Source organism: Rattus norvegicus, chromosome 7 (assembly GCF_036323735.1).
Source record: "Rattus norvegicus strain BN/NHsdMcwi chromosome 7, GRCr8, whole genome shotgun sequence".
NCBI classification, from domain to species: Eukaryota; Metazoa; Chordata; class Mammalia; order Rodentia; family Muridae; genus Rattus; species Rattus norvegicus.
Window position 1 is genome coordinate 44,473,328 of NC_086025.1, and position 12,730 is coordinate 44,486,057.

The 12,730-nt window shown below is 42.7% G+C and overlaps 1 protein-coding gene across 1 annotated transcript in view; it reads left to right on the top strand.

Annotated features, from left to right (window-relative positions):
* The first annotated feature begins 240 nt into the window (after positions 1 to 240).
* Lin7a (lin-7 homolog A, crumbs cell polarity complex component) overlaps positions 241 to 12,730 on the top strand; it is a 155,507-nt gene continuing 143,017 nt past the window's right edge. The window contains exon 1 of the mRNA NM_001408921.1: positions 241 to 340. Within this exon, the coding sequence (NP_001395850.1) occupies positions 259 to 340 (82 nt within the window). The 5' untranslated portion in view covers positions 241 to 258. The remainder of the gene's footprint in view (positions 341 to 12,730) is intronic.

Here is a 12,730-nt window from a genome sequence, read left to right on the forward strand (position 1 = left end):
GAGCAAAGTTCTAGGGCTGAGCGTTCCTTTCTCAGCTCCTGGCCATGCAGGCGCTCGCGGATACCTGCCCTGCTTGGCGCGGCACTGAAGATTCGCCGCGGCGGAACAGTTGAATCTCCATCTGGCTACCAACCCACCCAAGCTTTCTTCTCCTCCATCACCACCTTCCTGCCTCCCCCTCCTCCCCCTCCTTTCCGTCTTCCCTCTCCACCCCCGCCCCCAATCTCCTCCTCTTTTTCTCACTACAAGCGGTTGCTGATGCTGAAGCCGAGCGTCACTTCGGCTCCCACGGCAGACATGGCGACATTGACAGTGGTCCAGCCGCTTACTCTGGACAGAGGTAAGGGAGCGGCTGGTCCGTCAGGCCACACAGTCCGCACGGTTTCGCCTTCCATTCTGCCCAGTCCCACAGGGAAGGCAGGATGCGCTCGGGCAGGGGCAGCTGGGGGAGGAGGATCAACCCAGGAGGGTTTCGCGCCCAGAACAGGACACTTTCTTCCCCTCTCTCCTCGCCTGGTCCCTGCCGCCCCTTCTTGCTGCGCTCGCCGGGGCGTGGGTGCTTGCCAGAGCTCGATGCTTCAGCTGCCAGTCTCAGTCCCTCTCCGGGTCGCCTCCGAGCCCCGGCTTTGTTGGAGAGGATGAGCAGGGACCGCTGAGCGCTAGTGACTGGAGGTTGGAGATGGGCACAGAAAGCCCTTCCAGCTAACGCTGCTAAGGGACCAGTGGGGAAGCCAACTGCCAACTGCCGGCGCGGGGACCCGGAGGGAGGAAGTTTGTCCCTGCGCTGGAAACGAGGGGTCTGTGCAGCTGCGGTGACAGGGAGATCGCCCCAAGGCGGCAGGGCGCTTGGATGGGTAGCTGGGTGCAAAGCCTCCGGGCTGCCGAGCCAGGGCCCTGCCCTCGGGCGAAAGGGCAGAGCAGAGCCGGGGCAACCTTCGCCGGCTCGGGGACATCGCATCCAAGAGCCCAGCCGGCTTGGCTCCGGCATGCGGTCCGGAGCTGCGGCTCGGGTCGCGGTACTCCCTCACCCTGCAGTTTCAGGGCGATAGCAACTCCTGTTTCCTGCTCCAGCAAACCTTGTTCTTCACCAGCCAAGTGCACCTCAGTGCCTGGGCTGCAGAAGGCGCGGAGACAAAGCGCAGGCTGGGTAACTGTTTAACTTCTAGCCTGTGACCTGTGCGTCCTACTCTTTGGTTGAATGGGAAACAGCGTTTGCTCAAACCTTCACAAACCTGGTTACCGGTTTCTCCTCTAGGATCCGGCCCTGCCTAGCGCACCGGAGTAGTACCTGGCTGTAAATGGGAGTTTCCTTTCTGCCTCACCGGGTCCAGTTACTAGGGCGCCAGAGTCCCAGCTCTGCAGAGAGAGGGCACCTCTAGCTCTGGGTCCGCAGCGGCGGGGCTTAGGACCCGGTGCAGCCATTTGAAAATGCTGTGCTCAGAAGAAAATGATTTAGTCCTTGTCCCTCTAAAATTTCTCTTTCTGGAGGATTAAACTAGAGGGCCCAGCAAGGCAAAAAGAGCATCCTACTGCGAGCACAGTGGCAAAGCTGGTAAACTGTGTTTCAGGTTCTTAATTTGGAGAGATCTCTGGTGACTTTAACTCAATCTGTTGGTGCCAGAACGGATATTATGCGGTGCCCATAGCAACCTTACTTAGGGTAAGAGTTGAACAATAATTGATTTTTATGTTGGGAAATGTTCGTTTACAAGCTTGCAAATTAATAACAGCAAAGAGCTCAGAAGTCCGCCGTGTAATCTATGATTTTAGTCCCAATATCATCTGCACTAAGCAGGATAAATCCATTGCTGGTAAGAGCCAAGCAGATGGCAGGCTATTAAAAACGATGGGTTTCCCAAGTATTTCTGTTTTAATGTGATGAGCTCTTCTATTGTCCCATTACTGAATTACAGTCATTAAACATCCCAAGTTTAACTATATTAAACTTCCCAAGTTCTATGTTAGAAGCAAACACTCCAAGAAGACCACAAACCCAAGAAAATTTACATCCCAGCACTACTATTAGTAGTATAACTAGTCCACTTTGGGGAAGTTTATCTTAGCCCTTGGGCGCCCCAGTAGTTGTCCAGAGAAGACCAAGATTTAAAGTGTGTTCATGTTTATAGTCAGATGGTACCTGTCCTTCTGTGATTAGATCTGTAGAGTAAGTAACTCAGGAAGCAAAGCTTGGTTACTTATGTGAACATCTGAATTATTGAATCACTGGCTTTAACTGCTTGGGTTGTAAGAAGACGGTAAAGTTATCTTCCCTTTACTTCACTGTGATAGTAACTTAATATGATTAACTAAGTAATTTTATTAGGTTGATGAAATACAGGATTCTAAACTTTGTCCTGGTGTGTTGGGCATTGGGGATTTGGGTAAGCTAATTGTGACGCTGTGCAGTGTTAGTCTGTAATTCAGTTATCCCAACTTAGGTCTTACCATTTGGCCACCTACTGGAGATTTTGGGTCACTCCAAGTTCCCAGAGTGCCATTTGATACATTGGCTGGGGTGGTGGCAGCCCACATTATATATACAAAGGCTTTTGGCTCCATCAAGGCCCTTATAACCCTTCTTTAGTTTGTCTCCCCAAAATGGTAAAGCTCCTTGAAGTTATTTCTTAATCCATCTTTGAATTCCTCATCGTCCCTGACTTGTGATGGAATAGAAAGTTAATGTAGACTAGTGATAGTGAAATAAAGCCTGGAGTAAGTCAAGAACTGTTAATTAGACAGATTGCATATGAGAGTGGAGTGCAATCCATGGAGTTCTGGCATTGCAGAGCCATCGAGGATGATAGAAAAGGGCACATGAGGCAGTGGTAACGACCCATTCCCACATTCACTTGGTGGATGTCTACCAGCCTCAGCTGCTTCCCAATGCTGGGCCTTTTGTTTCTCAAGACTGGGTTTCTCTATGTAGTCCTGGCAGTCCTGGAACTTGCCTTGTAGACCAGGCTGGCCTCGAACTCAGAGATCTGCTTGCTTTTGCCTCCTAAATGCTGGCATTAAAGGCATGTGCCACCAGGCAATAAGTAGGATTGTATCTACTGGGCAAGAGGGAAGAAGGAAACGGGACTATGTCAGGCACTACCAGTGCATCTTACCAAATCAGAAGAGCTATGGTTAAGATGCATGGTTCTTTTCTAGTAGTTTCATTTACAGAGGAACATTCATAGGTATTTTCAGAGCTAAGCTACCTCTACGTGGGAGATTTGATTCTCGGTGGGTGTCCTTTGGAATCAAGGAAGTAGAGTCCATTGGGACAGTATGACACCTGGAGTGGGGTCAATATGACCAGCACAGTAATAATAGGAGTAGGAAAAAATTCCATATGTATGCCATAGAGTAAATCAAATGGAACTCCAGAAGCTTGGAGTGACCCAAGATCTCTAGTAGGCAGGCAAACGATGAGACCTACCTTGGAATACCTGAGTGTCAGACTGCTAAAACTGCACAGCTCACAGTGATCAGATCCAAATTCCTAATGCCCAAGTCTTTTTTTTTTAATTAAAAGAATTTTTTTATTAACTTGAGTATTTCTTATATACATTTCGAGTGTTATTTCCTTTCCCGGTTTCCGGGCAAACATTTCCCTCCCCCCTCCCCTTCCTTATGGGTGTTCCCCTCCCAACCCTCCCCCCATTGCCGCCCTCCCCCCATAGTCTAGTTCACTGGGGGTTCAGTCTTAGCAGGACCCAGGGCTTCCCCTTCCACTGGTGCTCTTACTAGGATATTCATTGCTACCTATGGGGTCAGAGTCCAGGGTCAGTCCATGTATAGTCTTTAGGTAGTGGCTTAGTCCCTGGAAGCTCTGGTTGCTTGGCATTGTTGTTCATAAGGGGTCTCGAGCCCCTCCAAGCTCTTCCAGTTCTTTCTCTGATTCCTTCAACGGGGGTCCTATTTGCTGCTAGCATTTGCCTCTGTATTTGCTGTATTCTGGCTGTGTCTCTCAGGAGCGATCTACATCCGGCTCCTGTCGGCCTGCACTTCTTTGCTTCATCCATCTTGTCTAATTGGGTGGCTGTATATGTATGGGCCACATGTGGGGCAGGCTCTGAAGGTGTTCCTTCAGTCTCTGTTTTAATCTTTGCCTCTCTATTCCCTGCCAAGGGTATTCTTGTTCCCCTTTTAAAGAAGGAGTGAAGCATTCACATTTTGATCATCCGTCTTGAGTTTCATTTGTTCTAGGCATCTAGGGTAATTCAAGCATTTGGGCTAATAGCCACTTATCAATGAGTGTATACCATGTGTGTCTTTCTGTGATTGGATTAGCTCAAGTCTTTTAAGGAAATAAGTCAAAGCTACAGGGTTGAAATTAAGACTTATTTACCTCCAATTCAAATGAGATTGATCACTGAAAATAAGACTTTTAGAAGAAGCTATACCCATCTCAGTTTTCTGTCCAGGAAACAAGACTTTAAGATTCAGGATGGCCCAAAGGAATAAAGAGGGTGACCTGGGGCTTTCACTTCTCTGTGCATAGCCCCAAACCGTTTTCTAACTGCCATTGTGACGTTGGACCTGCCAGCATTGCAGACCTCAGGGTAGCTATGGACAGAGTAGACTCCCGTTTACTGTTTCTTGATTTTCATTTACTTACTGAGACCCCAATATACATCACACTTTATTTTGGGACCAGTGCATATTGAGAAGCTGGACAAATGACAATTCTAATTTCTGTCACAAGAAAGAGCCACTAGGAAAAGTTTGTTGTCGTCATTGTTGTTTATTTGTTTGTTTCGGCATACAAGCAAGTCATCCATCCATTCATTCAATATACATTTATAACCAACCTGTTGCCTACTAAATGCTATGCCACCAATTTTCAACCTGTGGGTTGTGACCCAAACAACCCTTTCACAGGGGTTGCATATCAGATTACTTGCATTATGAGTCATAACAGCAGCAAAATGACAGTGGTGGTTATGAAGTAACAATAAAAATAGTTGTATGATTGGAGGAGGTCACCAAAGCATGAGGAATTGTACTGAAGGGCCACAGCATTAGGAAAGTTGAGAACCACTGAGCTACAGAAACACAAGAAGAAAGGCTTCCTATTTCTATGAATCTGAAGCATCTACTAGGGAAGACAAATGGTAACCGACTGATTGACGAAAAACTATTAAGTGTCAAACTCATTCCAAACACTGCTCTAAGCACTGTGATAGAGCCAGTGAGCAAATAGAGCAGCATGGGTAAAATTTAGTGGTGTTCACCTGCTTATGGGAGAGATACAGTGCACGAGAATGAGGCCGCTGGAACGAAACTCAAAGAATGACTGTTGTAGATATATTAGCCAATGAAAGGCCCCTTGTGGTTGTGACATTTGAGAGGAGCACCAAATAAAGGGAGGAAACAAATTATTGGTATTTGGGGGGTAAAAAGGCTCAGGATGAAGAATTGCCAGTCTCCCGGCACATCACAGTAGCCACTGTTGAAAAGCAAGCGAAAGAGGAGCCTTGGAAGAGAGATATCTGAAGATGGTGGCCAGGGGCCAGATAATGTGACTCATAACAATGATGTTAGACTATAGGAGACTGTGCAAGGCTCGGAAGCAAATGATCAGAGAAGAGACTAGGCAGGCGAGAGCTGCTTGGTTAATGGAGCTCAAGGAAGGCTCACTGAGAAAGGAAAATCGACAGTTGGTCTTCATCTATTAATACAATCCTGAGGAAAAGCAATCATAGGGCAGCAAGTGTGTATAACTGCAGCTCCATGCTTACTACTTGGTTATCATCTGCTTAATACACTGATAGGCAAACAGTCAAAAAGTTTAAGACAACCAAAGAACTGATTATACCTTAAGGATATAGCTTAGATTAAAAATCTGGTTGTACGGACCAAGAAAATCTACAGATCTGCCTTAGAGCAGGTTTATTGCCAGGCTAATATATCATCTATGATCCTTTTCAAAGGCACACTATGCACTGTAATTTTCATAGAGCTGCACATTTGTCTCCATCTTGAACCCAGGTGGTCTGACTGTGGGATGGATAGTTATCAGGATGGACAGCAGTAGCTAGAATTTACCCTTGAGCCAAAGGAAGATTCGGATGAGAGGAGAGTGAAATTTATCTTCCCAAAGCTTTAAAATGTTCTCACACCCTCTTCCAATTTCCAGAGACTGGTTTGCCCAGATTCTAATCTCCAAAACTAGGGGTGACCTTCAGCTAAGCTCGGGGTAACAGAGTGCAGCTTCTCATACTTAATCCCGTCATCCTTAGAGGAAACAGAAATGCTTCGCTGTATTAAACACTGAGTCCTTCTGGGGACTTCCTGAGGGTACCGTCGATCCAACTCCCCTTCAAGTACAGTTTCAAGGTCAGACAGGAAAATATGAAAAAAAAACCTTTAGATTTCTTTAGATTTTCACCCTTGCTTATTAACTTCCCCCCATTAAATTGAAACCAAATTGCTTTAAAAAACAAAACAAAACAAAAAACTATGACCTATGATGTTAGAATACAAAAACCTATTGTGGAAAAGAATGAATAACTTTTTTCTATGGAGTCAGAGAGATAACTCTGCAGTTAGAGTACATACTGAAGCCAGGAACCAAATTTGGTCCCCTGTACCCACTTTTGTTGCCTCATTATACCTGCTGAACAGCTCTGAATGACCCAATGCCTCTGGCTTTAGCCAGCACTTGCTCGTGTGAACAGATCCCCCCACACACACACACACACAAAAAAAAAAAACATACATATGGGCATAATTAAAAAATAAAACAAATATTTTAAATACATTTCTAGGATCTGATTGAAATTACACAATTTAAAATTCTTTGGTGTTTGGTGACACAATCAACAGCTGACCGTCTATCTTAGTACATACACAGGGTAAAGTCTTGTAGCCGCCATTGTCTACCTTCTCTGTGACTCGACTTCAATTTGGATACGTTGCAAAGACACAAATGGAAATCGTTATTTCTTGGCTTCTCTCAGTCATAATTTAAATTATTGATTAAACTAGTCTTAAGTGTGTTTCCTCATTTTAACGGATCAAACTTTTGTCCTTTAAAGTTTCCACTGGGGAACCAAGAACTCTTTTATATTATGGATCTCAATATTATGGTGGGGAGGGGTCGGGAGGACAAAATTGGATGTCAGTGAGGATCCTACAATCTTCATAGCAGTTGTGATACATGAACACGTTCTCTTTCCTTCTCCTTTTCCAAGGCACACACAGCCTGTTACTTTATATATCTTCCAATTCAAGCTCTGGGCAGCCTATAGCTTTTCTAATCAAACTGCATTCACTAGTGTATATGAAATCTGTATTTATCTGAAAACTGTTTTTGCTCACAGTCCAGAGAGGTCCACTCCTTCTCCCGAACCTCAGTTTTCAGTTTTTGTTTCTATTCGGAAGGATCTTCATGGCAAAGAAATCAGGACTATAATTTTAACCACTGTTTCAAAGGTACATGCTTGATTATCTCAACAGAAAGACAAAAAGACCAGGGGGTGGAAATGTTATATCTTATCCCAAGGCTTCACCAACAGCTGCAGCCTGATACACTTTAGCTCATAAATATTACGTGTTTGCTCACTTTAAGGAATTATTTTCTGGAGTCACCAACAAACATTTTGCAAACTATTTTTGTTGAATGTCTACTTTGACGAGGTCCCACCATTCATGATATTGATGTTTTTGTTTGGATGGTACATTTTTAAGGTTTACTGTAAGATCCTAGCTATGTAGTTGGGCCTAAAAAATATTTATTGGGTAATACAAACAGAAATAATTCACAAGCAATGGCTACCTTAACTTGTCACTTTGTTAATGTGGTGTCTGTCTCTCTCTCTATCTGTGTCTACCTGTATCCCACCACATGACCAGAAATAATGAGAGTCACTGCTGTTCAGAGTCATAGTTCTCTTCCTGCATGGATCCTACTGTTTTAATTGGTGGCTTAACCAAATATTTAGTCCTATAATCAGACCATGAAGTGTTAATAATTTTTATTTTTTTAAAGATTAATTTGTGTGTGTGAGTGTGCACCTGCATGTGTGTGTGTGTGTGTGTGTGTGTGTGTGTGTGTGTGTGTGTGGAGTGGGACATCCTTTAGTGTTGTACCTTGCAAGAGTGCCAGATCCTCTGGAACTTGAGTTAGAGAGTTGTGACCAGGGTGCTAGGAATTGAACTCGGGTTCTCTGGAAGAGCAGTCTTAACCACTGAGCATCTCTCCAGCTTCATAGTGTCCTGAGGGGCTGCAGAATCTCATGCCCTGGCCCAGTACACATAAATAAGCTACTTAGCGTTTTCATTTTTCATAATTACCAATTAATGGACGATAGAACATGATAAACAGGTCAGGGTAGATGCATTCTGAAAGTACTCTCTTCAAAAGTCATAATGATCCCGCCAATTCGTTACCCCAAATCAATGGTAGCAAGAAGTTTTTGAGACTGAGTTTTGCTAAGTAATGTGCTCTCTGTACTTGAAGACTTGCCTAGTGGAAGCAAATATACCCAAAACCACTTAAAAGCAACTTGGGACTGAATTTTCTTTTGAAGTTGTGCTCAGACATCTGTCTGTGTTGCACAGAAAGCACAGAGCTCCTGGTTTAAACTAATCAGCACGTCTAGAAACACTGGCGCTATTTCAGGTCCACCTGGTTTTGCTCTTTTTGTTTACTTGCTCAGTGTTGTCATAGTAACATTAATCCTCCATACGGTCTTCTAGCAAAGAATTGCCATTACCAAAAAAGGGTAGATTAATGGAAGTCACAGAATGTTCATTAGATTTTAAACCTCCAGGTTAAAAGGGGGAAGAAGTGAGCATCACTCGATAGCTGAGTCTGTCGAATGGCAATGGAATACTGGACGGTGTGGCCGTGGGACTACTGAAAGTGACGCTCGAGGAGAATTAGACAACAGATTAGATTGAACAGGGAGCCTGGTTTTGAGAAAATGTATATGTTTTAAGGAATGACAGACTGAACTATTTGATGCTGTCTCCTAGCAGAACATAAATGATCTCATGAAAATAATAAAACATTGATCATTAGAAAAGAAAGTGGGAGTTCTGTAGCAGGTACATGGGTCGGGAGAATGGGTAGGTTGAATTTCATAAGCACAGCACAGCTTTGTTCCACACTCAGGATGCTATTAGCTGTGGAAGAGGTCTTGATGAAAACAGGGAGCAATGTGAAGTGGGCTTCTACTAGTTGAATGCCGTTCTGTGAATGAAGGCTTCTCAGTCCCCAGCATCGTTACTCAGATTCGGTCTGAGTGCCATGAATTATAGTTTAATAAAATTTATTGGTGACATACAGCTTGGGAAAATAAGAAATAGTCGTGCCAACAATATCAGGATTCTAAGATTGTACCTAGCTAAAACGGCAGGTAACAATGAAACAGATAAAATTCAATGGAGAAGAACATGTAGCTCTCATTCATTACCTGGAATCAAGTTAGCATGTGATTAGATTCATATTGATGGCACTGGTATATGACTGGGACAATCTTATTTAAGGGTGGTTGATTTAGAAAACATTGATCCTTTTATTTAATAAAGCCAAAACAAGCTGTGATTAAATCATCAAAATATCAAAAATCAATTTCTTAAAAATTAAAGGTAAAACACATACCAACACTGTAATAAAACACTAATACTCCGTCATCTACGGGGAACTGTTTTACAAATACTAAAAATTTTCAAACTTGGTGATTCCTGAGATAAGCGATGTTTTAAAGCACAATGAAAACTATCCCAGCTCAACAACAGACCTAACACTTTGCCGTGTAGACAGTATAGTATCTAGAATTCTCAAGGCCTGATTCAAAGCCACCCCCACCCCATCATTGTGTTAACTAGAGGAAACACGAGGGAAATATCTTGATCCTCACGTGGGAGGAAGTTATCACCCAGCTTTGAACCACAGACTTCCCAGAAAGTAGGGTGCTTCAATGTTAGAAACTATTTTACTCCAATGCTTTACACGTGTGATAAAAATCTAAGCTTAATATGTGATTTCAACACACACACACACAGCTTTTAGTGACCTTAGACGAGTTTTTCTTCAACAGGATACAGATTAGCTATCAGATACAATGTTGAATGCTGTATTTAAATGCTCAGGATGAAACAGTATATTTGAGCTCTAGAACAATATGAGGGGGGAACCAATGTTATAAGATAAATAAATGTAAGCAAATATATATATATACATATATATATATACATACATATATATATATATATATATGTGAACACTGAGCTGTTGGCCTGTTTTCAGAGTGTTTGATTGTCAATGGAAAGCTATTAGAAGGCATAATTGAATTTTCCAGAGATAATCATTAATGCCACAAATCAGTGCTCACATATGCAAATAGTACTTAAAATAGTAATCTCGCATTCAAACAACAAGTTTTACAAAGTCAAGGAAAGATAAAATACAATTACAACACACAATAAAAAAGGCAGGAATAAAAGATGATACATTTTGACTGCCCACCGTGTGACGTATTTGAGAATAGGGATTAGAGAAGATAGAAAGACAGGCAAGGTCTCTGCCAATGATGTGCACGCTCTGCAGTTAGGGTAGAAAGACAAAAGATTTAAATAGGTGAGAAAACAGTGGGACTTCCTAGACCAATGCATACAGAGAACAGGACATAGGGAAACGGGAGCGAAAGCCACTTACACGTGAGTTCTGGAAGGCTATATAAGGACGTGACATCTGAGCAGAAGCAAGCACTATTCAAAGAGGAATAAGGGAGTGCAAAGATTATCATTTCGATGAGAAAACCCAAGGAAAAGGAGAAGTCAGGCACAGTAAAAAGGAGACTAGATCAGAAAGGATGTAGAACGGTCGGTAGCAATACCTGCTTTAAGGATGCAAGGAGTGACAGATAGCCAATGCCCTGGAGACTGTAAATGGGCAGTGCAATACTATTTTCCTCCCATGACTGTTGTTTTCTCCATCCTTTCAAGAGTACTACTGGCTTAGGAAGCAACACGATGCTTAAAACCATGCTGGTCAGAGATGTCCTGCCTAAGTTTAATGGAGGGTTTTTCTGCTTTCTACAACACCAACAGAAGTGTCTTAACTGTTTTGAGTTTCAGTTTTCTAATCCGTAAAGTGCAAATTGTAAAGCTAATATAAGACCAGCGATGTAGATTTGTTGATTTTCATATCCTAATATGTATAAAATACTCAGACCAGGTCTGACACTTAGTAACAACTCAACAGCTGTCATCATTTCTTCCCTGAGCCCCCGCATGTAATATGGTTCCAATGCACAGAGTTAGGATAGAGCATGCTTCCTTTATCATGTTACATGAAGAGGCTGAAACCACACTTAGGTTAGGGATTCGAAAGTTGCAGGACGTTGTTGGAAATGCTTAGGAATTCAAAGTGTTTTCTGAATATGCAACTTGGTGTGTACATACATGTTCCCTAAGTTGTTCATTTCTTGACAGGTCATCAGTGATTTTGATAAGTCTATAAAGCCACTTATAAAAGGTGGTTGAAATTATTGTTTTACATAGCTATCACTCTGAACATACATTTTTGTGTGTATGGCGAATGTGTAGTAGTACTCAACATGTAGTTGAATGTGTAGTACTCAACATGTAGTTGAGTACACATTGCCATGGTGCAGGTATGGAGAACAGAAGACAAGCTTGGGTGTCAATCTCTGCCTTCTTCCTCCTGCCTGGCTGGAGACAGTCTCCTTCTGTTCTGGCTGCTGTTTTCACTCATCCACATTCTAGGCTACTTGGCCCACATGTTTCTGAGGAGTCTTTTCTCTGCCTTCCATTTCACCATACGAGTACTATACACATAAGTTTCTAATATTCCCATCATATGCTTTGTGGTATCATAGTAATTCAAATATAAGTTCCCTAATATTTGCTGAATGAATTATTGCTTTGGCCTGCATAGTTTCGAGGTTGTACAAACAAGAAAATGAGGAGATGCAGTAGATTCTTATTAAAGAGAAATATTCTCATCTTTGTGTCCTTCAAACTTAGAATTGGTCTCTTCTAAGATTATTGAGCATTGTGTTTGTGCACAGGGAAAAGATGATAAACAAACCTACTTTACTTTTCATGACAGACTTAATTATTCAATAATTGCCTTGAGTGTGTGCTCAGTGGTGTTTTTCTTTATAGAAGTTAACCATACACGGATATAAAAAAAATAACAAAGAAATGTACTAGGTAGTTGAGAAGTAAAGCAAAAGAGTGATTCTCGCTTCCCTTATTTTAGAACTGTTTCGCTTGAAAGCATAGTATGCTACTCAGAAGCAAAAGTGGTAGGTCAATGAGGGAGGGATAGATTCAGATGACTGGATCCCAGTTCAGTGTCTCCCTTTCCAGTAGTAGCCACATTCCTTCACCTCACTATGTTTTCCATCTCTGAATGTTGTTTAGGTTTTGTTAACGTGGCACAAGCCAGAGTTGCCTGACAACAGGATATCTTAGTTGAGGAATTGTCTTCTAGATTGGGCTGTGGACCTGTCTTGGGGCATTTTCTTAATGGACAATTGGTGTGGGAAGGTTCAGACCACTTACAGACAGTGATCCTAGGTACATGATCAGAATTGTATCATTAGAAATAAAAGTGAGCAATCCATGAAGAGCAAGTCAGCAGCAGTGTTCCTCCATGGTCTCTGCCTCAGTTCCTGCCTCCAGGTTCCTTCCTTTAATGAATGAACTGTAAGCTGTATGTTGAGGTTTGGTCACTTGCTATGAAGTGTAATGCCAAGTGAGA